Source organism: Nymphaea colorata, chromosome 5 (assembly GCF_008831285.2).
Source record: "Nymphaea colorata isolate Beijing-Zhang1983 chromosome 5, ASM883128v2, whole genome shotgun sequence".
NCBI classification, from domain to species: Eukaryota; Viridiplantae; Streptophyta; class Magnoliopsida; order Nymphaeales; family Nymphaeaceae; genus Nymphaea; species Nymphaea colorata.
The window spans coordinates 3,565,809-3,593,014 of record NC_045142.1 but is presented as its reverse complement, the minus strand read 5'-3'; the positions used below and the strand labels follow the sequence as shown (position 1 = coordinate 3,593,014).

The 27,206-nt window shown below is 37.8% G+C and overlaps 4 protein-coding genes across 4 annotated transcripts; all 4 read right to left on the bottom strand.

Moving 5' to 3' along the window:
- Nucleotides 1-624: 624 nt before the first annotated feature.
- Nucleotides 625-5,564, bottom strand: LOC116255062 (uncharacterized). Its single transcript, XM_031630797.2, has 5 exons — nucleotides 5,222-5,564; nucleotides 2,026-2,094; nucleotides 1,177-1,283; nucleotides 992-1,088; nucleotides 625-798 (listed from the first exon to the last, which is right to left on the bottom strand). Exons 1-4 carry the CDS (start codon nucleotides 5,316-5,318, stop codon nucleotides 993-995), a joined length of 369 nt encoding a protein of 122 aa, XP_031486657.1. The 5' UTR covers nucleotides 5,319-5,564; the 3' UTR covers nucleotides 625-798; nucleotide 992.
- Nucleotides 5,565-6,293: 729 nt separating this feature from the next.
- Nucleotides 6,294-7,539, bottom strand: LOC116255061 (histone H2A). Its single transcript, XM_031630796.2, has 2 exons — nucleotides 7,200-7,539; nucleotides 6,294-6,695 (listed from the first exon to the last, which is right to left on the bottom strand). The coding sequence occupies exons 1-2, from the start codon at nucleotides 7,413-7,415 to the stop codon at nucleotides 6,459-6,461; spliced, it is 453 nt and encodes a 150-aa protein (XP_031486656.1). The 5' UTR covers nucleotides 7,416-7,539; the 3' UTR covers nucleotides 6,294-6,458.
- Nucleotides 7,540-13,117: 5,578 nt separating this feature from the next.
- On the bottom strand, nucleotides 13,118-14,290 carry LOC116254058 (uncharacterized). The gene has a single exon (XM_031629111.1). It carries the CDS (start codon nucleotides 14,188-14,190, stop codon nucleotides 13,414-13,416), a length of 777 nt encoding a protein of 258 aa, XP_031484971.1. The 5' UTR covers nucleotides 14,191-14,290; the 3' UTR covers nucleotides 13,118-13,413.
- Nucleotides 14,291-17,639: 3,349 nt separating this feature from the next.
- Nucleotides 17,640-26,112, bottom strand: LOC116254348 (protein SUPPRESSOR OF K(+) TRANSPORT GROWTH DEFECT 1). Its single transcript, XM_031629725.2, has 8 exons — nucleotides 25,206-26,112; nucleotides 24,089-24,194; nucleotides 23,191-23,389; nucleotides 19,039-19,107; nucleotides 18,842-18,916; nucleotides 18,540-18,638; nucleotides 18,167-18,322; nucleotides 17,640-17,953 (listed from the first exon to the last, which is right to left on the bottom strand). Exons 1-8 carry the CDS (start codon nucleotides 25,684-25,686, stop codon nucleotides 17,828-17,830), a joined length of 1,311 nt encoding a protein of 436 aa, XP_031485585.1. The 5' UTR covers nucleotides 25,687-26,112; the 3' UTR covers nucleotides 17,640-17,827.
- Nucleotides 26,113-27,206: the final 1,094 nt, after the last annotated feature.

Below are 27,206 nucleotides of genomic sequence, written 5' to 3'. Positions count from 1 at the left end.
GGCAGATTACCAACTAAGTATCCCGGGGTGCTCTTCAAGTAAATGACATGTTAAAAATGTAGAGTCCATATCTGATACTTTAGATAGAGAAGAAGCTTTCTGACTGGAAGCAAAAGGTGTTGACTCATGCTGGAAGACTTTGTCTGATCAAGCCGTACCCTTTGCAATTCCTCGCTCCATCTACGTCTTAATTCAATCAATTTTATCAAAAGATTATGTGCTAAATTTCCTTGTTTGGGTATGCTGGTGATATAACTAGATAATGGCAATAATCATTTAATCATTCCTCCTACACTCTTAAGAACTCTTTGATCACTGCTACTGATCTAGTTAAGAGTATGTCTGCCCAACAGCAGAGGAGTGGGGACTAGAAGACTATTAGATATGAACAAAACATGTCTGGCATTCCCATCGTGAAGAATTCTCTCTTTGGAATGGGAATGAACCAATTTTGTGAAGAATAAATATCTCGGACGAAGCTTAGTTTCTCTAACAAAACCTACTCTCATGTCTGTTCGATTAAGGCTAACAGTCAAGCGAATAAGAGGGTTAGAGATGGTATGGATTGGCAATTAAAGACAGAAGTAGAACCAGATTCTAGCTTGGTAGACCGTCAGGCCCCACTCCGTTTCAATTTGCTGCGGAGAAAGACTGATGTGGATAGAGGCATATATAAAATATATCAATGAAAAGAGGCACTATCTAGTTTTAATGTGGAGATGTTCAACTTCCTTCAAAAGGTGCGACCCAGAATCGCAAATCCCAGCTCACATCTGATGTACCAAGAGTTCTCTGTTGCTGAAAAAAAACGTAGGTTGTGATCTCAACTAAGTACTATTGTTAGACTTAAATCCTTCAAAATTAATGAGAACTTTCATATGTTTGAATTCACTGTGATATATTTCTCACGGACAAACACCACCAGCTTTTTTTGAAACAATCAAACAGATTATCAGTCCAGGAACCATAGCAAGGACACAAGATTCCTGACCTCAATCTTCAATTTCTGCCTTCAACTGAGGTTTCGACTCTTGAATCTGCCGAAGACCATGAGCATATTCCAGGCGGATAAGTCTACCTTGCAGTAACTGAGAAAAGGAGAGGTACAATTTCCTTTGGTACACACGATTTAAATCATAAACGTGAAAATGTAAATCAGAAGATGCTGCACATTACCTGTCCTTGCATATGCTCTAGAGCAGATTCAGCATCTGTTTCCTTGGCAAATTTTATGAAGCCATATCCCAGTGATCTATAGCTTGTGCGATGAACTATAATTTTAACTGCAAAAAGAAAGAGAAAGACGGGTAGGAAATGTCAGGACTGTAAACCAAGGCCACGGTTTTACTTTACTTGATAACAAAGATAGAATTGATATATTTCTTGCTATAATCTTTTCTTCATGCTTTTGGAAGTGAAGTATTGATTCTTTCCCATGAAATTTCGCAGTGGCGTGAACCATTGATATTTATGCCTTCGATTTCCCATTTACACTTTGAAATAATGTGCTTCCAAGGGTCTTGTTTATTAAATAAACTATATAGATCGCATCCCTCAAATTATTTTAGCCATTTGACCACTTCAACAAATGGCTTTGGGGTGGGGAACTGTGTGTTCTTTATGTATGTTTACCTACAATGCATACATTCTACACATTGCGCAAAACACGTCATGTTATGCCCAAATTCAACATCATATTAAATTTAAGATATTAAATTTAACAGTTAAATAAAATGCTTTTCTAGAAGACAACGACCGTGTGTTCAGCTTATAAAATTTGAGCTTGGATTTGGCTTGTTCACAGAGTGTTTGTGAACACTCACCAACAGATTTTTTGTGATTAACTAACCATTGAACAGGTCATCTCAGCTTCTTTCTTCTTGGCTCATTTACCAGCGCCACAAATATGGCTACTAATTTTATCAAGAAACAGGACCTCAAAGATCATGGAGAGAACATTAACAGGAATGTCTTCAAAATCAAATGCAAATCAAAGAGAAAGGAAAATGAAATTAGGAACAATACCTTCAAGGATCTCGCCGTATGGTGAAAAAGCTTTTTTCAATGCACTTTCGTTGGTATCAAAGGAAAGACCTAAAATTTCAGGGACTGTTAGCTCAAAATAGATAGTGTGAAGTCTCAACAGACCAAACACAAAGGAAAAACATGTATTATGCATTGTCCTTGTTATATTTAGTTGACACTTGACTGGTCTGTCACCAACATCAGTACATGATATTAATGTAAAAGGGAAGCTGAATAGTGGATTACAACATCATACTCACTACCTCACTCTTCAAAGAAGAAATAGTTTCCTATCCAACACATGCAGACTAAGTATGCAAAATTTTCTTTCGGGGGATAATTTTTCTGTTTACCTGTTTATTTGAAATTGAATACCGATGTGTTTCTCAGCCCTTCTGAGGCAATAAAATTTTGGTTAATTTAGGGACAGATATCCCTTGCAGAGAAATTCACAATTATGAGACTGGAGCATGTGACTTAAAGTTCGAATAGTTGTGAAATGCAAGTAAAACGAGAAATGGATTCAAACACCTACGGTCAGGGACAAGAACATAATGGGAAATTTATAGTTAAACAGCTGTGGAGCATAATTACATACCATACAGAACTACTCTAAGTCCAAGTGATGATAATTTCCAACTGCACCTAAGCGGAAACCCTTCATCCTTCAGCAGAAAAATGTGCCCAACGTTTTAGTTAATTTTACTAGTGACTATTTAATTTCAATTTAACTAATGGTAAGTCCACTATATCCTGCATTTCCTCGACCCTTAAGCAGGTGACATGCTTAGGAAATGGACTAATTTTCCATTCCACTTAGGCAAGCACCTAGTGTCAACCTAATTAATAGTGTCAAACTGCACTTCATGGAGCTCTTGAATTTTGAGCAGAAAAAAATGGCAAGCAATTAATTCTGATTCTTTTAGACAACATTTGAAGTATCAAGATGGGTTGATCCATATACGGTTGTACTTGACTTCCTCACATGAAATGGAATTCAATTTCAAAACAGGGAAATTTGCAGCAAACAGACCTAAAAACAAAATTAGCAACTGAATGTACTGTTGATTCTCGAGTTAAAGTCACAGGGCTTGGATAAAGTATTAACACAATCCACCAGAACCTAAAACTATTTTCAAATTTAAGAGTTTTCCATATTTAATCTGTGTCATCAAATCTCAAATTGACCCCTACCTCCAAGAGACTGCTTCTTTGCTTGATAGCACTGCTCATGTCACTTTCCTTCTACATACAACAGGTTGTCATTTTTGTTTAAGGATGTCTGAGAAAGAGTAAAGATCCTTTTGGGGACTTAATTTAGTTATTTCAAATCAGATCAACAAAAGATCCTAAACTTCTCTTTTCACAGTCACACAAGTTTCAAGCTCCGGTTGGCTTGTCCCTGGGGCCCTAGTTAATACGCATCATTCAACAAAATGTTGAATGATGATGATTGTACATGGAATATGAGAATTAAGAAACATAAGAATTCATGGTAATTACTTTGAACCACAATCGTTAGATAGATTGGATAGGTTTCATGTGACCTACAAAGTATCCTTCTAAAGTCAAACTATATATAGAAAATGTTTTTAGTTTATATAGCTGAAATGGTAGCATACGACAAAGATACAGTATTCCATAGCAGTTACTAGCAAAACATCACTTGGCTTACTTGTTACTTCTACTAGCAAAAATTACATTTCATTTGGTTCTCTTATTACTTGTGAAGTATTTATTAGATCGTTGCATCAAAACTTTGGAACATATAAAAGAGAGGTTAGGAATCACTTGGTTTACACCATAGGTTTGTGTTCATTGCCAAGTCGGGATAACCATAGGATCCTATACAAGGCCTCTACGAAATTGGTATTATAGCCACGAATTTTTAAGCAGCAGGAGGAGCACAATAAAGTCCAAGTGTCTACTAATTCTGCAAAAAGCAAAAACTGAAAAGACGTGCAATTTCATTTGTGGCTCCCTATTTGCATCAATATAATGGAAGTACCAACAGGAACTTCCAAGAAATAATATGCCACGCTGTTGTGCAAAGGGCATGGTGATTTGGGGCCTACTCGTGGTCCATCTCTCAGAAAGCAAGCCTTAAATGTTTAGGTCCTTGCAAGATTTTTTTTGCAATTATGCATCTATGTATATATATATATATATATATATATATATATATATATATATATATATATATATATATATATATATATATATATATATATATAATGTATGTCTGTATGTGTGCAAGCCCGTGCACGCACGTGTCTGTGTGTGTAGAGAGGGAGAGAGAGAGAGAGAGGACCATCTTCTTCAGCGCACTGTGATGTGGTAGGTCAGAATAGTTGCTGTGGAATCATGTTCAATTGGCAACTCTATGAATTAAGACGTAAGTAGAAAAACGATAGGATCAAGAATTAAGGATAATAGAGTTTCAGTAAATTAATTTCAGGTAGCAACACTGCCTACCAGCAGTAATTACCTTGAAAACCATAAACTACCTAGTCACAACACAGGTCACCGTTCAGATGCTTTCTATAAGATTATCTAACCAGGACTACCCTTATTCGGCTATTTGTAAACGGAAACACGAAAGCAGAAATTGAAAAACTTGGAAGAATTTACCATCCTTTATTCCATGCTTCCAATTAAAAGAAAAATTTTCATGTGAATAGCCTCCAAATACCCGAAATATACGTTTTCTATTATGGAGAATTATTGCATATGGCAGTTCACTGGGTCCGTTTTTCCTTTATTCTGAGTTCTTCAAATTAAATTTCACACGCACATAAGAAAACAAATTTCCGAAAGTGTATCATGCAAGGCTTCCATACCTAAAAATTATCGCGTTAGCCTTATTACCACAGGCAGTAAAGTAAGTTTGAGCACAAGACTGTAAGGTAGAACTAATGAACAACATTTCATCAAACAATTGGCCGACGAGACTACAATTGGTCCATATGCCCGAACTTCTCTAGAGAAGCAAAAGTGGACAAGCATAGAAGAGATTATACGCTTTATCAATAGGTGAATAAACTGGGATTCAAAGCCTTGACTGAAAGAGATTCACTGATAGTTCAGTTCCTAGGCACAATCAAGCCTCAATCATTAGAATCTAGAACCAAGAAGTTGACGATGCATTTAAGTATGAAGTGGAAAAGAAAACCAAGAAGCGAAAAAAAAAAACAACCTGCCACAAACAATTTGCTGCAAATCTTTTGATTTGGAGAAGACTCAGATGAAAATGCTCGCATGACACCCCGGAATATCTTCGTTTTCAATATCATTTTTTGATGCGTGATGCGTCAATCGGCCGAGATCACTCTACTTGAAGAGCTAAAGGAGAGGGAAAAGGGAGCTAATATTTGACAAATGAAGATCATTCCGCGACAAAGACAGCACGGAATACGGATCGAAGCATATTGTGGGACTCTATATGCTCCTCGGCCTGAAAGCGTCGGACTTTCGGTGGCTGTTAAGCTAACAGGTTTTTGAACCTTTTAAGGCATAACGTTTATTTAGGTAGGGAGAAAAGAAGCCGAAGGAACCATAACCGTGAAGAACTAAGACCGTTATTCTCTGGTTCAGTGAAAAACTGAGGGACTGACTGAACCTAAAAAACTCTGTTGCTTTAATGTGGTATAAAATTTTATTTTAATCTCCACTTCCCCGCATCATCAAGTGCCATGAGAAGCAGTGGAAGATTCCAATAAACAAATGAAAAATTATCCTCGTCGGGAAAGAATTTTCCCCTTCCCCGCAAGAAACAGCATTTGGTATAAGAACTTCCATAAACAATGTTATCCTTCTTTGCGCAAACAACAGCCATAAAATTATACACCCAAAGGCCAGGATGAGGTATACCCATCAAACTTTACCATTAGCAAACGAGACTAACAAGGATTCAGCTTCAAGTTCGAGTTAGTGGTTTCTCAAAAAGGCAAACATATTAACCGACGGGTAATGTATAGCCTCTATCGATTTTACCCCTATTTGGAAGAACGGAACAGAGATCAAAATGATGTTAGAAACGGAAAGGGAAGATTTGATTCCGCCATTTCTAAATCCTTCCTCGCGCCTCACTGGATGTACATTTTCAAACACAAATAACAACGATAAATTTGAGTGGAGACTGTTTGGACGCCATATTAGTTCGTTTTGTCATTTGAGGCATTCCCCTTCAAGAGATTGAATGCGACCAACTCATCAGTAACGTAGCATCGTGATGATTTGTAAAAGCAGATCAAGAAAATAGCGGAAACTTGAAATGAAACAAGAAGATACATTGCACAGAAGAAAAAAGAAGCGAGGTTCTTCTTTTGGTACACAACAGCCATAAATTCGAAATACTCAATTCTGTTCCCGGTGGATGTTTCTACAGGGGAGAGAATTAAAGTAACGAACACAAGAAGAAGGCGCGAAGCTACTCAGGCTTTCTTGGGTGACTTAGTCGCCTTGGGAGACTTGGGCTCCTTGGTTGCCTTCTCAGTCTTCTTAGGCAAGAGGACAGGGTTGATGTTAGGGAGAACACCACCATGGGCAATGGTGACGCCAGCAAGAAGCTTTCCCAACTCCTCATCATTCCTGACGGCCAAAAGAACGTGCCTTGGGATGATTCTATTCTTCTTGTTATCCCTTGCTGCGTTTCCAGCAAGCTCGAGCACCTATACCCCCAAAATAGGAAGAAAACGAGTCATCAGTAACAACTTCGAACACGCCCTCCACAAACTTATTAACCCACAGATAGAACTACCAACTCGAAGAAAACCAATATCATTCCAAACAAGTGCTCCAACCAAACCAGAAAACCATTGAGAAATGGAAAACATGGCGAACCTCAACAGGACATACAAAAACCAACCATGAGACGTGAACATTATAAGCCTCAACCTTTTTTTAACAGAAAAAAAAAGGAATTAGAAAGCTGCAACAGAGCAAATCATCAACATATGACACTGAAAGACAAACATGACCTAAAATGCAAACATGAATCAAACCATGAAACAATTTTCCCACCATAACAACCAAATCTTCCACTACCCACCTCAAATCTTACCCAGACAACTTCCAAAGAAAACTAAAAAACCAAAAAGAATGCAAAAGAGAGAGGGAAAGAGCTTGATTCCCAAACACCCAACTTGGATAATAGAGAGAGAGAGAGAGTTGACCTCAGCTGCGAGGTACTCGAGGACAGCGGCGAGGTAGACGGGGGCGCCGGAGCCAACGCGCTCGGAGTACCTTCCCTTCTTCAGGTATCTCCCGATCCTGCCGACGGGGAACTGAAGGCCGGCCTTCACCGACCGGGACACAGACTTCTTTCTCGCACCTCCTCCCTTCCTTCCCCCCGCACCCTTCTTAGCCTTACCAGTCCCAGAGCCCTCCATCTCCAACCACAGATATCAACCTCTTTACTTCCTCACTTACGCCGGAAAATCCAAAGGGATAGCGAACAATTTGACGACGGCAATGAATCCTCGGGTCCGACCGCTTCTCTGGGTGAATTGCCCGGACGCCGGAGGCGACTTGTCCTTTTATACGCGCATCCCTCTGCTGTGCCCACTGCTGAACTAAGTCGCCACCCTCAGATTATGGGAAGATCCAACGGCCACGGATTCGCCAACTTGGCAATCCGCGTCGTCTCCAACCAGTGAATCACGAGAGAGCTCCGCTGCAGTCTCTTTGTGTGCTTTTTTTATCTGCTCCTTTTGGATTTGGTTTCGGAAAAAAGATAATCCCGCGCGAAGTGGGCGCTGCATCAGCGGTCACATGGGCACCGACGGACGGCCGAGATGATATCAAATTTTCAATTATTTTATCACTTTAAAATAATTAAAGTTTTTCAACAATCATTTTTTAAAATATAATAATATTTTATTTAGGAAAAAGGCAAAAGTAGAGCAGCATAACGAGTCGAATCAGTTCGACCTCGATTTGAAATAAACTCGAGTTCAAATGTATGCAACTCTAAATGGCAAATGAGTCGAGTTCTGGGCTCGTTTAAATTTAACTCAACTCGACTATACAATAGATATTAAATTATAATATAACAGCTACACAAGTCAAATGAGTCGAGTTCGAACTCAACGTTGTATTGTTGAGTCAAGCCGATCTTGTTCTATCGAGCTCGACTCAAGCTCAAGCTGGCTCAACTCCAGCACGACTCAACTTGACTGCAGCACGAAGACTTCTTTTCTAAGTTCCTTAAAAGGCCGCTTGGCAATAAATTTTTATAGTTGCCAAACAGCCTCTAAAATAGAACAACGTAAGCAAGATTATTAAGGGTCACAATTTCTACATGTCTATAGGCAGCCTTTCTTCATATCAAATAGGCTATCTAGCAAGACGCCCAAAGTTTTGTTTTTTTTTTTTCCTTTTAATTGTTCATGTTTTTCTCAAAATAATTAACATATATATGACTATTTTTAAGTTCACTTGACGAGGACCAGTGTTACAATCTTTATTTTTGAATGTTCATCTCTTACGCGCATCAGCTGTCATTGAAGTAAGCTGTGAATCTCTATTTAAATCCAAATTTAGAGTCTTGCATCATTTTGAGCTGCTTAGTTTTATAGTCAATATAACACTTATACATTTAGTTAGGTTTATATGCTGTAAGTTATCGTTGTATAGAAACTCCTGAAATTATTGTTTGAACTTTCTACAATGTTAAACGCCTTTTCTTTGGGTATTTGTTGTGGTTTACTGGTTTAGTTGTGATGTATTATAATATGTTTGCGATAACAATCATCTCCATTGATGAATTGTTATAGCTTTTGGGAAAAAAAATTATCATGCTCATTTAATCCTGATTTAGATCTCTCCTTTTCTTTTAATTAAGAAAGAATATGGATTCTAGTCATAATATTTAGGGGTTGTGATAGTAAAGGCACTAAGTGAGTATCCAATGCATATGTCCCAAATTATAGAGCAGATTCGTGGAACACTAGAACTAGTGCTTGATGAACCTGCTATAATATTTAGGGCAGATTCATTGATATTACCTGAATGTCCTGACTGCCAAACGACCCCTTAAGTGCTTATTGCTTAATCATACTATTTAAATGTTTATTGCTTTTTAAAGATCTTGTTCAAGTGCGCAGTGAGAGCGAGCTGAAACCATCAATTCCTCTTGCCTCCAAGATACATAGTTGTGTTGGGGTTTACAGTGTCGATAGTATATTTTGACTTGGATCTCACCCCATGTTATGGATTTGAAATCATAATGCTCATAGAAATTAAATTAATGACTGAACTCTCGCTGGCTCACAAGCTTGACCAGCTATGCCATGCTCCTTGAAGTGATATTGCTTCGATTTGATATAGTTAATTTCATTAAACATTGTCTTATAATTCATTACTATGTCGTCCTACTAACAACCTAAACGAGTCAAGTATGAACCAGGACAAATTATTGGTGCTGAATTCACTATTACAAAGCAGGATCATGTTAAGTTGGTTCTTCAACTTGTTGAACTTAGCTGAGACGAGTGTGTTATATGAACTGGTTCAAGCCATGGGTATGTTCCATTTTACTCACAATCAATAGAGAGCCAGCCTTTTTTCATTAACTAGAACGCCGCATTTCGATTGAGTTGTGAAGCAGATGACCACATAAAATGTTCTCTAGTTCACCTCCCAATACAGCAAAAGTGGGATGTCAACATATTAGATTTGAAACGGACGTACCTTTTTGCGCATCTGATTTATTGGACGTTCTCAAATTTGAAGTCAAATTCCAAAGAAGAAAATTTTATACTATATTCAAATCCGGCCTTTAAATTCATAATTCTAACATGAATCGAATCTGATTTTTAAATCCACAATCCTAGTCCGACCTTACTTTTACATTCACAGTTTGAGCTGAAGCCTGAAATCCACACTTTCAGCTATCATGGATTTGAAATTCCCTTAGATCTGAGATCTGTGGGGAATCAAACGCAACCTTAAGTAAATAGCCCAATCCAAACTACATTAAAATTAAAATGAGAACAAACTTTCAAACCATATGAACCACCTTGGTCGACGGAGATATTTTTTAACTTGAATTAAGCCGTTGTCTGCAAGTAGAATGCATCTCTGGCATGTTGATATCTACTCGTCGGGGTCAACCTTATCGTTGCAAAATCTCCTGTCCACAGGAATAATAGACCAGATGGTGACAGCAAAAGGGCAGAAAATATCATCCAAGTAATAGTGATAGCGAGTTCATTGGAGTGAAGAAAGATGTTCCCCGTTTCTGGGATGAACACTTGGCTAGTTTTACAATTATTAGATGTATAGATGCGCTAATGAACTGCTGACTGCAAAGAGTGCTATGCATATTGATGATGCCAAGCATCTGCAAAGTTCTAAAGGAATGAAGGCATCCAAGTTAAGCAGGTTCCCTTGATAGAGGCTCATATTTCACACCCTGCTTGATCAATAACGCACCTAGAATGGAAATAATGAACACAGACTAATTTCAATTAGATAAAAGGATTGCAGATAAAAAGAAGGTTATGAGAAAAATTGGGCAGGTTTCAGCTAACAAGCATCTTAAGCAGATGTTTTCCTTTACTCACCACTACATATACACCTCCTTTTTTTTCCTCCTAAAAAAATGGATATGCAAAAAAAACGATTCCCTAAGAGATGATGAAATATTGGAAGCCTGTGTACTCCATATATCTTAATAAAGAGGAAAAAGTACTTAATATATGATAGCAAAATACAAAGAACACTAGAATAGCCCACAATTCTGATCTGGGGTATGTAATTAATTCTAGCCTTATAAGTACTCCCCCCAAATCAAATGATCATATGAGCATGAATGGTTGGCCAGTAAAGAAAAACAGGAGGCTACAGGTTGATGTTAAAAGCATCCCGGGAACTGCTTTTGCAAGAAGCACTTCAAGCTCTAGAGTCGGGAGTAACACTCGGTGTGATCACAGCATCAAAGAGAACACAATATTATAATATTAAACCGGAGAACTAAATTTTCCAAACACAGAATGAGATTGTTGGGTGGTCAAAATTGCAGGACTGCAGCCAGAAGGTCCTCGGTTTTAATCTCACAGGGATGCCTAACAGCTTCAATGAGAAAAATAAGGATAAAAGGCCACTATAATAAGGTGCTATTCACATTTAGTTATTCGCCTCCAACTCTCAGAGAAGCTAGAGTAGGCTAGTGTATAGATTGACAGCGTAAGGAAAGGAAAAGGTCAATTTTTAATCCTAGCCAGAATAGCCTTGCAAAAGACAATGCTTTTCAATGAAGTACACGGTAGCAAAATGATGCATCACAACCCCATAAGAAAAATAATCAGGACTGACAAAGAAAAAGATGGCATCTCACGGAACATGCATTCATTTCATAAGCAGCAAATTCCCATAAATGAGGAGACAAGCTCCCCTTGAAAATCTCTCTTGAGAGAAGCACAAGGTTACCACTTTCCTCCTCCGAAGCAGGCTTCCAGAGAACGAGCCTCCCATCCAATTAAAAAACTACACCATCCTATGAAAACTATTCTAAATAGAAGCAACTGTGCATCTTTTATTAACCATTCTTCCATAAAATCACACAATTGACGATCAGTATTTTTTTTATGATGGAGGGGATCACCATGTTTTTGGATCCGTGGACCTGCTGACCCGTAGATGCATTCACGACACCCTATTCTGGTAGTCCCTCACAGCAAAGTTCCCAGGTACCTCTCCTATCCAGCAGAAATTTCTTCCACACTGTTTTCTACGTATGGCAAAAAATGAAGATCTTTCAGTATGGAAGTTTGCAGCCAATCCCCCCAGCCAGGTGAATAAAGTCCTCCAAGACCAATACTGTGTGCATCAATCTCGAATGAGATTTTCAAGACTTCCCTTGTTTAAAATGACTAACAGAAGCAGAAGGGAAACCTGACCATGTTACATACCTCCATCCACCCCTAAATTTTAAGTATTTAAAGTTTTAAACATTAATATCATTGGCACCATATAGACTCTACAATCTACATATGATTTGCCTATCTTCCTTCTACAAACCTATGAAACATGCACTTAAGAATTCTTCCAACTGACCAACAAAATCCTAGTAAAAAGCACAAATCTTGAGCATTATTGTACAAAACATATAGTGGGTAACCTCATCAACTTGCATGAAACTTGATTCGTGACTCTATTGAAAAACATTATCAACTGAACCAGGAATCAGAGTCTCATTTATGTCATTGAAAAACACATCCGCTACCAGCTGAAACTCTAAAAAATCGTTTCACACCTTACAAAAATGGTAAACCATGTCATGAAACAGAGCCTCACTGAAGTCACTGAAAACTACATGCTACACAATTCACATACTCATATCACTTTAGGTTCTAACTTCTTAGTAATATACAAGCTAGGGGAAAAAGGCCTGATTACAACAGAGCCAATTCCACATTCACATACCAGAATCCAAATCTGGTATCCAGCAGCAGTAATACAGTGTTCACAACCAATCTTAAACCTTAAAAGGAAACCTAAATATGCATTTGTTACCTAATCTTTAAGACAGGGGAAACTGGAAAAAGGAATTTCAAGTGTCTTTTGCAAATTGTTTAACATAAAACAAAGTTTCATCTATCCACAATGTTCCACTAAGACTAAATAAGCTTGTCTCAACAGCCACACATTGTCATCACCAATCACAAAAAAATATAATTTTAAAACGTTTACTTCCAACCCGCACATCTTATCGCTTAGTTTTGATTTGTTGTTTGTTTAGCTTCAAGAGATCATTCAGAACTAAACAACTCCTTGCTGCTAGAAAGCAAAAAGAACAAGAAGTCTCCCAGAAATGAACTGAATATGGCTCCCAAATATGAACTAATCCTTCTCAAGTTGCAAAACCAGACCATCCAACGAATACGATTCCAGCTATGAGAAATCACCAACGGACGTGATCGTTTGCAGTGTTAAATGAAACCAAGATAGAACGTAATTCGCCACCATAGAATGTGCCACAAAATCAAACACTTCTGTTTTACAATCCCTTCTGGACCTTCCAATTGGAGGACTATAGCTACCAACAAAAGCGAACAGTTTAACAAGCAGGAAAGCACATAATCCTTACTTCAGTTTCAAAATATAGCAAATTTGATTGATGGACATATGTAACATGGCAAACAAGTATCAAAATCCATAGCATATAATTATCCATTTACTTAATCTCCAAATTTTGCAATTGAGAAAAAATATCACTCTAGCAAAATCGAGAGAGATGTGCATTTAAATCTGCAACAAACAGATAACCTAACCAAAAAGGGAAGAAAAAAGGAACTCTGGAATCCAGATGATGGGTACCCAAAATTTTAACTCAATCAGATGAATGGTCTTCGAAGTAACCACTTCACGACCCTCAGAACCCATTTATCTATTCCCACCAGAGCCCATGTTCCTCCTCACAATCCTACCATTCAGAGCACCCCCACTACCGATCAGCTCTCGGAGACCAGAACTTGCAAACGGATTATCCTTCTCCTCGAAGCGCCCGTCCTTTGAAGCGGCGGCCATCTTCTCGAAATAGTTTCCATAGATGTACTCGGGCGAATAACCCTGCACTTCATCATAGAGCAGGACGTGTCCATGCCATTCCCATACTCGATAACCCTGACGAGGCTCCTCATGGAATCCGACACAGATATGCGAGTCTCTGACCGTCACCGCCTGCCCGGAGTTGGGCTTGAGGGTCTCAGCGGCCTTGCCGCTCTGTATGATCCGGATGAGCTCCCTCTCAAGCTTCGCCTCCTCTTTGGCAAGCCTGGTTCGGTAATCAGCGTTTACCTCGTGGTCCCCTTCTCCATCCTCGTCTTCATCTTCGTCATCTTCATCTTCATCTTCATCTTCGTCTTCGTCAGGAAGGGAGAGGAAGAGATCCTCAAGAGGCTGAGAGAGGAAGGAATTGGTGTTAAGGAGAGAAGGGTAGCGTTGGAGCCTCTCCATGAGGCTCATCATTAGTTCGCTGTCCAAGGCAGAACCGTTGTTGTTCGTAGTGGTGGCGGCAGTAGTGGTGGTGACGATTTCGCTCTCAGATGTGTTGTTATTGGTGGTTGTAGCCGATTGGTCCTGTAAGGTGGTGGTGGCGGCGGCTTGCTCGGAGGTGATGGTGGTAGTCGCAGCGTCGGGGGTGCGGGCCTGAGGGCTCATGGCAACCTCTCTTTCCCACACACAGAAAGAAAGAGGAGAGAGGGAGAGAGAGAGAGAGAGCAGCACGGGAGTGGAGATTGGCTTCTTTCTGCGGCGATGCATCTCTCCTCTCTCCTTTATATTAGGTCTGCATTTGTCCGAATTTATCTAATTAAGGAACTTTTTCAATAAAATTGTCATTTTATCTAACATGCCAAAACCCATGTTTTTCAGATCTTAAATTGAAGATCTAGCTCATGTGATCTTAACACAACTGTCAATCTCTTTTTTTTTTAACTTTAAAGATATGTTTGAAGATTAAACCGCTTAATGAGTTCATAATTAGATAATATAGAAAACAACTCAGTTTTAATCTCACTATTGATGCACTGTTGGTTCCAAGTCTTAACTGATTTCTTCATCTATTCAATTAATTCACTTTTTAACTTTGTAATTACAAATTGGTGCTTTTTACAAAGCTATTTGTGTTTTATAGTTGTATATGTTTGAAATTTATACTATGCATTAATCAATTATGTTTGTTTAACCTTAGATAGTGTTTTTGATAGCCTCAGAGCTACATCAAAAGATGTGCATTGAGAGAAACTTAGTTTAAGTGGATAGAGAAACTTAAGATTCTATGTCCATGCGACTTAAGGTCCAACCAGAAGAAGGTATCACCTCAAATCCATGGATTTGAAATCATGTTCGTTGCGAATCTCATATCCATGGTGAAACAAACATACCCTTATAGTCTCTAAAAGATTAGATTCTTATATTTTTTTCATTTATTTCATGGCGACAGTTCATAAATTTCTTGTGTATCCATCTTTCTGGTTTTAGGTTGCCCCAAATGCTTTTTAGTCGTAATTAGCAAGATCTTGTTAAATTTGGGTTTTGCATCAAATTATTTTTCAAAAAGATGAAGAGGATTAAACAAATCAAACTAAATCAGCATAATTTTAGTATAGAAAATTTTAAAGTTAGAACTTTTAAAATAAAAACAGGAGAACATGAGAAAGATTCAACAAATTCAAGAAACAGTTAAGTAACGATCGGTAAGCTTTTACCACTATCGAAATAAATTATCTATTAAATGAAATGTCCAGAAATCAGTTAAAATTATTTTGGTAACAGTGACTCAGTTTGATATGGAAACTGTATCCTTCTCCGATCTTAGGAATCTAAAGAATTTATGAATGACACTATTCAAACGAGTTGTATTTCTAGTGCACCTTCAAGGGCTGTTTGATAACATACTGTTATTATTCCATAAATCTGACAAAAAAGAACAGAATAGATTAAAGCAACACTTGTTATGATGTTCTATGTATCTACTCCATCTTTTAGCGCAGATTCATGAACAGCTACTATTGCCTAACAGCCCAGAAAAAAAAAAGCAGTTTCTTTCGTTAACATTTGAACAAAACTTCATCTTTACACTTTTACACAAAAAACTTCCAGTTCCATAAGGCAGTCAAGTGGAAATTCTAAATTTTGGAGGTTGTCATTAATATCTTTCTGTGAACTGATAAATCAGTGATCTACTGGGACCAAAAACATTTAGTTGTTTAATTTCGGATTGTCTCATTTGAATCTGACTCATTGTTTTCCAATTCAGATATGCATTAGCATCAGAAAACTGGAAAAGAAAATTCAACTAACTAAAAGTTTGAAAGTCATCAATGATAAAACCTCATAATACGTCCGCAGGAACATTTTTTGGTCATGGAACATGATCATGGAGCCGTCAATGAATCGGATTCAAGTCAGATGTACCTTTCATTAGCTCTGATTCCTCGGAAGATCACATGTTCAGATTTAAATTCAGATTCAAATTAAAAATTGAAAAAAAGTTTATGCCATATCTAAATCTGATTTTACAATCATAAAGCAAATTCAATATGAATCCAGCTTTTATTTTCACATCTAAATCTGAAGTCAGACTTTTAAATACACGACCAAGTCCAACTACATTATGGTTTATTTTAAGTATTGACTTTCAAAATATATGAATATGGGATATAGCATATTTATTTAAAACTAAATCTAGTTCTAGACCCAAAATTAATCGGATAGCTATTTAAAATTTAAGCAGAATCCAAACCCGATCATATGTCATTTCTTAAATACAAACTTGATTCTTCTTCTTATTCAAATGTTAGATTTTATCCATATCAAATTTTCTTAATTAGTTTTAAATGTATAAGGATTTGCTACTTACTACTTATTTTTATGTTGGATCTACCATGAAAAGTTAATTGTTTAACTTCATATTGAATTTCTTCGGGTTTCTATACTCAAATTGAATGAAATAACCATAAGTTGGTACCCCTCCATCTCGCAGTGGGCAACATGCGATCTCCATAAAATGTCCGAAGGAAAAGACTCATCGTGGTTTAATATAATGTTGTACTCTACCCTGCAGCGGAGAGCTACATTACCTGTTGCATCAAAGTGGTGTTCCACATGTGGTTCAAATTTAACATTCAAATTTAACATTAAGTTGTGTTTGATAGCCTCGGATTTAAGATCCAAAGGTGCATTAAAAAGTATGTTTTGGGAGATATTTAATTTAAACAAATTGAAGATCTCAGGAACATAAATTTTAAATCCATGTAACTTATTAAAAACCATGGATTCACAGAAGACGGGAGGGAGAGGTTTGACCTTACGTCTATGGATTTGAGATCATTACATATCTAAAATCCACATTGAACCAAACACAACCTTAAACACAACGGATCTGAGATCCACAATGATCTAAGAACCCTAGGATCTCAAATCCATAAATTTAAGATGAAACCCCTCTTAATCCAACCTTAAATCCATGGTTTTTAACATGTAACACGTATTTGAAATTCATGCTATTGAGTTCAAACACACTTTTTAATGCAGCCTCAAATTTTAAATCTAAAATTATCAAACACAATCCTAGAGTATTTTAGATCCGAATGTGAGAAAAAAAATGAAGAATGAAATTAATATTGTAAATTTAAAAATTGGATTCAAATATGGCATAAGACTTTTTCATTCATATTTGACAATTTTTAGATATGAATATGTGAACATCCAATAAATTGAATATTATAAAGGGTACTCCATTCCTTAAACAATTTTTCTGCAATGTGCATCACGCAATAAAATCATATAATGTGATGTATTGCCGGCATCTGTATCATGGTGCATGCTAACTCAACAGTATATTGATTATGAGAAAACATGCGTATAAGAAAATATGAGCCAGAATAGAAGATTTGAACGATGTGTACTGATGAAATTTCATCTGTTTTAATTAGTTTAATGTCACTTTAATTTAAATCTTCCTACAGTCAAAGGAAAAAGCAGCTAACGGGAGCAGTTATGGGCCAGTGCCCAAAGATGTATCATACCAACCACTTTCAGTTATTGTAGGGAAAGATTGAAATTTGACCGTCCTGGACAAATTAAATGGATGTTAGGCCCACAAGTAAAAAGGGCAAAAAGATGTTCCACTTTCCTATCGTAAAACTGACTGCTGTACTTTTGCTTCAAAGTATCATTTCTCACACAAAGGGCCTTACGGTTTGGAGGAATATAAGTGCCAAATGGAACAATATTTCTCATTACACAAATCAGATAAATACAATTCCAATACCTGTCAGTCCCAAATCGTGGATCAACCCTCTTCCCCAAACTCTTTGGTAAATCTCTCGTGAACTTCAAGATCAGCTTTGCTAACCGTTGGCCTCTGCCTTGCAAGAACTTTGTCAAAGTCTGTGCTTGTAATAGGTGGTGGCAGAATCTAGATGAAAGTGAGATTGTTAGGCAATTAAATAAATGAAAGTTGTTCTCTGACTCAGCCACTAGATTAGGCTGCTTCAAATGAGAGTAAAGTAAATGAAAGGCTGAGATGAGAAGAGGACTGGAATTTCCTGCTCAAGTAAATCTGAGCAATGGAATCATGATAAAAATTCCAAAAAAAAAAAAGGAACACTACTGCAGGCTTGATGAGTACCTTGGAAGCAAGTCCTTTGGCAGCAAGGTCCTGCATGGTAGTCTGCAAAGCTCCACGTTGCTTAGGTCCACATGGTATCCAATTATCATCATCATCTTTTACAAAGAACATGGCGTCCTGGGTTTTACGTACAGGCTCAAACAGAACATCCTTGACCTGGAAAGAAGCACACAAAATATTATGAAGCAACAAACTGACCAAGTATGGACCAACAAATACAAGCGAAATTTTGATCGCGCAGTCAGATCAAGAATCAAGCTGATCAAAGCATTGGTTTGAGTTGTGCACATGGGCAACCCAAGTCCTGGACTAGGCTCAGATCTTCATTGGAAGACATGAACCCGAAAAGGAAGTGGTGACGGTTGTGACATACACAAACTGAAATATCTGATCCTGAAAACCCCTCCGTCCTGCGTGCTAAATTCTCAAAGTCTCTTTCAGTTAAGTTGTGTGGTGTGTCTCCTAGATGAACCTGCAAAAACCAATGAAAAAAATATTAGACGAGAGTTACAAAATTTCCCAATAAGTCAATCGGCTGGAGAAGCAAGGACATAGTACAAGTAAAAGAATAGATACACGCAATCCACATAGCCCATTTCAAAGAAATCATGATCCCTAAACAAAAATTTAGGTGGCTAAATTTTCAGAAAGGACTAGATAAAAAAATAAGTATACCTTAAACATGTGTTGCCTTGCTTTCAAATCAGGGAGGGGGATATATATCCTCTTGTCAAATCGTCGGCGAATAGCCTGCAGTTGTTTTCCAATATCAGCAGCGCAAAAGCTAGATTAAGCATCCGAAAGCTAATTTAATGTTCATAGAACAGATTATGGTTAGAATTAAAAATAGAGCCATTATATCCATTCTGGACCTGATCCAAAGCATATGGAGTATTTGTAGCAGCAAGAACAAGAACTTTCTGATCATTGTTACCTACACCCTGAAATATAAAGACAGGTCAGTCCAGAGGCAAATGAACGGAGAAATTTATGGTTTTCTTTCTTTCTTTCTCATTCTTTTTGGGTAAAAAGAGCAGATAAAAACACAATAAACCACTCAATCCTTGACAAGTACATGCAGCAATGTTACTGAAAGTATGAAATTAACTAAATTGTACATTTCAACTCCAGGGGTTTTTCAACTGCTGCAGATTAGAATTGGAGGAAATAATTAATAAATAAATTCGGACATCCAACATTAACAAAAATAAGAAACAATTAAAAACCAAAATAACAAATGTTTATGCCCCAACAAAAGGTATACAGCTAGCAAATAAACATGAAACCCTTAATCTGCCAATATTTACCTTGCTACTGTCTAAAATCCTCCAATTTGATGGATGCATAATGCAACTTAGTAACCCAAGTATTGGATAGTACTAAAGCTGAGATTTCACGTCATCAATGAGAAGAGAGACCATGCTAATCATAATTAAACATTTCAACTATGAATGTGTCCAAACTGAACACACAAATTTTAAGTATGCAGCCACCATCCCCAAATGAACAGTAACAGGAGTCACTATCAAACAAAGCACCAATTACTGCAAAGTCACTGCTTTTGCTTAGAGAATCAGAGATATGGTCCGCCAAAATTTACAGAAAATAAAGAAAAAAAAAAAACAAATAATAAAAATTCAGATCAACAAAACATGAAGCAGAAATTAACTGAAACTGCCAAATAGCTTGAGGATCGTCTTTCTGTAAGGTTTGAACAGCAGGCATCTTATGACCAGACAACCCCTGCTAAATGACATAATGGTAACATCAAGAAAAAAAAAAGAAGATAAAATAAGTCCACAGCATGCAACACTGACTAGTTTAGGAGGATGATCTAAAGGCTGCATTCGTTTGAAATCTCATATAGGAGACCACCCAGTTCTCACAGAGTACACAGTTGAAGATTTGTATGGTCCAGGAACCAGCTTACAGGAGCAGCTTGGGAAGCTTAAGTGCATAAAATTATTGCTTCTTTTTACAGGGTCAAAGTGGCTAGTGGGCATGAGGAACCCACATTGGGAAATCTGCACTATTTGTCCTCAAGAGCTTTTAAGGTAAACCTTCTCTCCGTCCAAAAATTAGACAAAGCAAGTAGGGAAAACAATCATTCCCCACTTACCCAACTAAAATGATGCAACAAACTAAGACTAATGAATGCTTTTTCTTGTGGCTGCCGAGCATTCCTCTGATATGTCCAATCAAATTCCGTTGCACAACTTCCTAAATTATATGGATTATAACAAATGAAAGGAATATATAGATAAGCCAAAAAGAGAACACAAATACATTAGCAAAACATGCATCACTATGCAGTCAATGTGCTGCACAGAAGCACAGAACTTGCAAGCAATAAGTAGGGGGTGTTCACACTGGAAGCTATGTCACATGGGTGCAGGTGCTGGTGCGGGATGCGGCAAATTCCAAAAAAAAGGGTACGAGTGTGGCGAGAGCATATATATATATATATATATATATATATATATATATATAAGTAAATTTTATTTGTCTATATTATTAAACTTTTTTTATCAAGGTTCCCTTAATCTCATACAAATTCAAAGTTTTATTAAATAAAATAGGGGACGAGAGAGAGAGGAGGGAAAAAGAAGAGGGAATGATAGGAGAAGGAAAAAAAATGAAAAAAAGAGAGAAAAGAACGAGTGCGGTCAGCAACACCTGATTCGGTTTGACCGAGTCAGGTACCGTGTTGGGCTGCACTCGCAGCCGCACCGATGCGGGTGTGCCACCATGTGACTCAGATTGGAAGAAAATATGTACAAATTTCATTTCTATAATAGTTAGATTTATGCTAGAAAAGGCTGCACTTAGAGAATTGTCAATACTTCTCCTTATGGCTAGATTAAAGTTTTAGGAAAGACTAGGGGTGGACATCGACTCGGTAAAACTTGTCTTGAGCCCGAGTCTTTCCAATAACGAGTTGAGTTCGAGTGATTTTATTAGCTTGTTTATTTATTCGAGCTGAGTTCAAGTCATACAAACTCAACTCATTACAACTCGGCTCGTTTTAATATTTTCAAAATCAGAGGCATACATGTAATTATGTAATGAGCAGAATTTGTACTGTTTTTTTTCAGTTTCACCCCATTTCTCCCTCTTTCTTCTCTCTCCTGTCTACCTTTTCTATTCGGCTTCATCTATTTCTTCACCGGCCACACGAGTTTCTTCAAGTCGGCTGCGATATCCAACCGATGCATCAAAAGAACGTCAAGCACAGTACAAGCGACGATGTCCCATGCATGAGGACTGAAGTGGTTGTCCTCACGGAAGTCATCCTTCTTCTTGTTCAAAAATAGGATCAACAAAGGTAATTGTTCTCTCTCTCTCTCTCATATTCGCATGTGTGAAACCTTTGATCCAAGGATTGAAGGTTTCCGAGATGGTAGAAACCCCCGATAGAAGGCAGTCGAGGGTTTCAGAAAAACACTCAATCGAATCTTCCTTTGATCGAGAATTCTTAGCCCTCGATATCGAGGGATGTAGAAACCCTCAATCGAGGGTTTCAGCATGTAGAACCCTCTACTCGTTTGGGCATTGTTTATAAATTTTTAATCTTTGTTGTTAAATGTCTGCAACTTCTTTATGGTTTCAAGTTCTCCTCTCTGCCTCTATCTTGCATTCATGGTGTCTCCAAGAAGAAGCAGACCATTCGGGGGATTGGGTACTGGGGTACTGAAACCAAGCAAAAAAGGACACCCAATCACTGAAACTCCGTGTCGGCAAATTTTGGCATTCAAAATGGATCACACTTGCCATCCGGTTTTCTTTTAAAAAAAAAAAAAAACATTTCAGCCAAAGAAACCCATGTTGTATACTCCAAATTTCAGGTACAATGCTGAATAATGAATGTCAATGGAAAGAATTTCCACAAAATTTGTTGCTGGTGTGAAAATTGAGTCCTCGTTCATGTTAATCTTGAGCTTGTTTTAACAAGCTCAATGAGTAGAGCTCAAGCTTGAAGTTTCATTAATCAAGCCCAGGGCGAGCTGGGCTAGCTCGAGCTTGACTCGGCTCATGTTCACCCTTATGAAAGACAAAGAAAAGTCAAGCAACATCAATATGCCTTACGTCCTACCACTATTACGAGTTAATCTTCTCTGCAACGCCAAAAAAAATAATAGCATACTCTCTTACTGGTCAAACATTTAGAAAAGGTCAAAGAAAGTACAAAGTTGCATTATCTCAAACCATCTCTTGATATGCTGGATGCAGATTGACCACTTTGCACAGAAAGAGGAAAGAAGATGCAGTCAACAATTAACTCAACTGAATGTCGGGCTTCAAATGTCTCAATATTTGACAAACAATAATACCCCTTTGAGTAATGTGGAGTTTTGGGCCACTTCTTGTTTATAGATGATATATTTAAAGCTAATAATGCATGGAAAAAATCAGAAAAATAGGCATACAAAATAAATAAGGCTTAACACCACAAGCACATTGAGAAAAATTAAATAAGTCATAAAAAAGTAGGACCATACAACACACACCACTGATTTTATGTCTGACATAAATAGAACCCAAAATTTACTTGAGGTTTTAGCAAAGTGGAGAAATATTGTTTCATGAAAGAAACATAACTGTTACAAGTTACAACACCTACCCATGGCAAAAGATGACATTGTTCAATAGCGAAGAAAGTTAAGAGGCACCAGATCTTCAACAAGCCAGCTAGCATTGAAAAGGAAGAAAAGGTGGAATTGTCCATCTAGAAGTGGTGCTCAGTCACAGAAGGGGATGCAAGAAGCAACATTTATGAGAGAAACATAATTGTTACACTATTATTGTTTTCAAGCAAAAGCTACATTATGATGCTCTCCATTTCCTCAAGTAAAACAGAAATGAAGAGTAGATCTAAGTAAACTAAATATGCACACAAATGAAGCAAGTCAGCATGTTTCTATGCATGTTTTGTGTGTTAGCACACAAATAGGACCAGGCATGAAAAATGCATAGTATCAAGTTATCAACATATACTAGACAGACAAACTTTATCATATCATCACCTGCATTTGTACGAGAAGTTCTGTTTTGATTCGTCGAGAAGCTTCACTCTCATTGCCTTCTCCACGTTGACCACATAAAGAGTCTATCTCATCAATAAAGATGATTGATGGTGCACTTTCACGTGCCATCTGAAAAAGATTTGAAACAAGCTTCTCACTTTCACCCATCCACTTGGAGACAAGGTCTGATGAAGAGATACTACACAGAAACATACAAAACTCTTTAGTTCACCACTGAACACCTGTTTATGCTTATATTTAGGTGCACATTTATGGGATTAAGAAAATGCAAATTTTACTGAGATACTTTACAGAACCCAAAAGGAGTTAGTCTTTCAGTTAGATCTTCAAACCATGTGCTTGATATACAGCTATGAAAATAGTGATTCCCACCGTACTACCAAAATGAATCGACAACATAAAACAAGAATGAATATCTAAAAAAGACCTCAGGTCCTCAACAATGAAATCTCCAGGAGCCATTTGGTTCTACAAAAATCAGTGATTAGACTGGTGCACAATGCACATAGATCTTAAGGTTCTTACAGTGCCCTGATGATGAATCAGTATTACCCAAACCATATGCACCGTTGAATTCAAGTGTCCATAATAACAATCAGTAGAAAAACATGATATACACTCAAACGGAAAAATAGCAGAAAGATGGTATTATGACACATGAACATCACTGCAAGAAGCGAAAGAGGGGAAAAAATGCTAGAATGATGAACACAAAGGATAGTTCGAACTTTGATTTTAAAAAAGTAATAAATGGCCAAACAGGCATTACAAACATTATTGACACCTTTTCCCTTTGAGGAAACAAACCTTAATAACTATTTTTTTTGCTGTTATGGCACTTTATTTTGTTAGTATAGAGTAATAAACAATAAACTACCTGAAAAAGGTAGAATCTGCCTCTGTTGCAACAGCCTTAGCCAAATAAGATTTCCCAGTTCCAGGAGGACCATATAAAAGGAAAGCCCTCCATGGTCTTCGTTTGCCTAAAACAAAAGTAAAACTGCTGGCATGTCAAACAGACTGAGAATAGCTTGTTGGCAATATCTAACATAGACCTGATGACAACGATAAAGATAAAGACAAAATACACTAGAATGAATTCCTCGACATATTCAAATCAAATGCAACCAGCAGGTAATCTCCTGAGATAAGAATGAGAACTAATGCATTGATCTTTCACAACAAACAAACCAGCTGAAAGTCAAACATGGTGAAGGAATGCACATGCTTCGAGTGTTCAAGAAGTAATGCTTCTTAACAGAACAGGCTTGCCTTTTAAAAAAGGGAAGCTCATGTCTAAGACTATGCAATTAAAGCCTGTGCTCGTCAGCTATAATTCAGGGACGACCCTAGCAAATAAGTGCTTGGACAATGGCCTAAGTACCAATCGGATTTTTTTCTCCTGGCTTTCTTAATGGTTAACGTTCTAAAATATCAGAATATATGAGTTTCTCATTCTTCATGTGAATAAGTTAAATTTATCGACAAACCTTAGAGAGCCATAAAAAGTTATAAAGAGATCAAATGCCTGCTAAAGTCACCAAGTAATTAGTCAAAGCGTAACTGGAACTATAGATTGAGGTTCACGAACACCGATGTAGAAAGATAAACAATCCAATAAGCATTTAGTCAAACCCAAATGGCTAAACAAGTACCAATAAGTTCATGGAGACCAACAAGCTCATTCACAACATTGTACTGGCCTAAACATAATATCACCACAGAAAGCTTGTTTAGAAACTGATTCGAAAAGCCATAATCTGGTATCATGAGCCAAACTTTGAACTACCGTGCCCAAACATCCCCATATTTTCTACATCCAAAATTCAATACATCAAACAAATAATCACCAGACAGCGATGAATTCATCGTGCCCGATTATATAAAAAAATATATCATATTCAATCATACCAATAGCTTAGAAAATAACAATAATAATAAAGAAAAATACGAGAATTAATCCACCAAAAGACGTATCAAAAGAGGTTATCGACCTGTAAAGAACTGAGGGAACTTGACGGGCAGGATTACGGCCTCTTGCAAAGCCTGTTTGGCACTCTCGAGCCCGGCGACGTCGTTCCACTTGACGTTCGGTTTCTCCCTTATGATCGCCGAGTTGAGGCCCGCCCTGAGCTTCGATTGCTCCTGGTCCTCCCCGTCGTTCCCGCCGCCATCTTTGGGCTTCGATTTGGGCCTCGTCGCAACAGCCGCATCCACGCTACTGTTCCCTCCGGATCCCGGGGTGGTGCCCTCATCGAGCGCGGCCCTGATCTCCTCGGCGCGGCGAAGGTACTCCGTAAACTTCTGGGTGATGGCGTCCCTGATCTTGGGATTCTTCTCATACTTGAGGTGGGTTTTAAAGTACTCGAGGGCATTCATATAGAGAGGAAAGGCCTTGGCATAGTTGCCGGCGTTGTCTTCTTGCACGGCCTGCCTCACGTATTCGATTGCCTGCTCCTTGAAATTGCTGTACATCCTCACTCCGCCGATCGGTCGGAACCCCAAAATCTCACCGATGAACAACCAAATCGGGTACTTACGGAGAAAGGCCCTATAAACTTTCCTCTAAACCGTCTAACTCAAAAGAAACCAGACATCAAAATCTCCTCGACGAACAGTCGGAATTGATAGCGGAGCGGAAAAAAAAGAAACAACTCCTTCCCCCTCGTCCTCTGGGAATCGATCGGAAACGTAAATCTCCTCAATTGACGGCGGATAGGAATAACCTACAGATTCCCCCCACCATCTCCATCATCTCCGCGAGAGAGAGGGAGAGAAAGAGAGAGAAAAAAGAGAAGGTAGAGGGAGGAAGGAATCGGTGGTGGAAAGAGGGACGAAGAAATTGCCCTCAACGTCTTCTTTTCTTTTCCGGTGTTTGATGAAGGAGGGAAGGAAAATGCAAAAGTTGGGGAAAATGAAGCAGCCGGGAAACGACCGCGGGGGCCAAATGTCTCCGAGTCTCCAAACGGGTCGGGTCTATGCCTATCCGATCCTGGATCAGTACAGGATCTGGATATTGGGCTTAATTTTGGATCTGGGTAAGATCCGACACAATTTAACCCGATTCAAGAGTGTGCCCCTCTTGTCTTGTTTTGAAGAATGGAGTTCAAGAAATGAAATGAAAGAAAGGGCAAACTTGTCTTTTTTGGACACAATTTATTCCCTTTATTTCTTTTTACCTCATTTTCTTTATTTTTTTTACCCAACCACAAAAAAATGTAATAATTTTCTTTCTGTTCTTCAATGATAAATCTAAACAGAGTCATGTCTACCATTTCTCTTGTTGTCTCCTCTATTTCCCTCCATCAAAAAATAGCCTATTGTTGTATGATGGCTAGCTATTATATATCATTTTGTTTCTCAAAGCAATAGTGTGTTGCCTTGTTCTTAATTGATCTCCAATTGAAATTGATGTTGATAGTTGTGTTTCACAAAAATAAAGTGTATATAAATGGTTACTCTATGTTTTGAAGCTTATAAACTCAAGGTAAAGTATATGTTTTCCGACATGCAGGTCACATTATATATGTATCACTAACCTTATGGCAAGGTCACTTCAATAAGGACACAGTGATGATCTTAACTATTTTCGGCAATATAATAGAGGTACTAAAAGGGAGTCCGGCTTTCTTTGGCAAGCACTTGTATCATGCACTTGTATCAGAGTTATGAAACATTTGTATCTCATATTCCTATTACCAAACACCGTTGGCATGTAATTGGCCATGGTTTACCTAAAAAAAATATTAATAAAAATTTACATGTAAAATTTAAAAAAAAATCATTTGTCCTATATAAAAATTTTGAGAAATGATATTTCGGCTAAAGTCAAAATTTAAAAACTTTAATTCGACTCTTAAATTTTTTGGCTAGGCCTGGGCCTCGAGCCTAGGTCCGGGCCAGGAAAACTGGGCCTGGGTCGGCTGGTCCTGCCAGATAAGAATAAAAAATAATAATTTTTTATTATTTTTAAAATTTAACAATGTGTATTTTAT

What these genes read in the sequence shown, in the direction of transcription:
- LOC116255061 (XM_031630796.2), bottom strand. Translation starts at nt 7,415, where the DNA reads ATGGAGGGCTCTGGGACTGGTAAGGCTAAGAAGGGTGCGGGGGGAAGG. An exon ending in TCGAGTACCTCGCAGCTGAG is followed by an intron (nt 6,696 to 7,199) that starts GTCAACTCTCTC and finishes TTGGGGGTATAG; the next exon opens with GTGCTCGAGCTTGCTGGAAA.
- LOC116254058 (XM_031629111.1), bottom strand. Translation starts at nt 14,190, where the DNA reads ATGAGCCCTCAGGCCCGCACCCCCGACGCTGCGACTACCACCATCACC.
- LOC116255062 (XM_031630797.2), bottom strand. Translation starts at nt 5,318, where the DNA reads ATGATATTGAAAACGAAGATATTCCGGGGTGTCATGCGAGCATTTTCA. An exon ending in CAGCAAATTGTTTGTGGCAG is followed by an intron (nt 2,095 to 5,221) that starts GTTGTTTTTTTT and finishes CTGAAATTTTAG; the next exon opens with GTCTTTCCTTTGATACCAAC. An exon ending in TAGAGCATATGCAAGGACAG is followed by an intron (nt 1,089 to 1,176) that starts GTAATGTGCAGC and finishes TCCTTTTCTCAG; the next exon opens with TTACTGCAAGGTAGACTTAT.
- LOC116254348 (XM_031629725.2), bottom strand. Translation starts at nt 25,686, where the DNA reads ATGTACAGCAATTTCAAGGAGCAGGCAATCGAATACGTGAGGCAGGCC. An exon ending in CAAGGCAACACATGTTTAAG is followed by an intron (nt 18,639 to 18,841) that starts GTATACTTATTT and finishes TGGTTTTTGCAG; the next exon opens with GTTCATCTAGGAGACACACC. An exon ending in GATCAGATATTTCAGTTTGT is followed by an intron (nt 18,323 to 18,539) that starts GTATGTCACAAC and finishes GCTTCTTTCCAG; the next exon opens with GTCAAGGATGTTCTGTTTGA.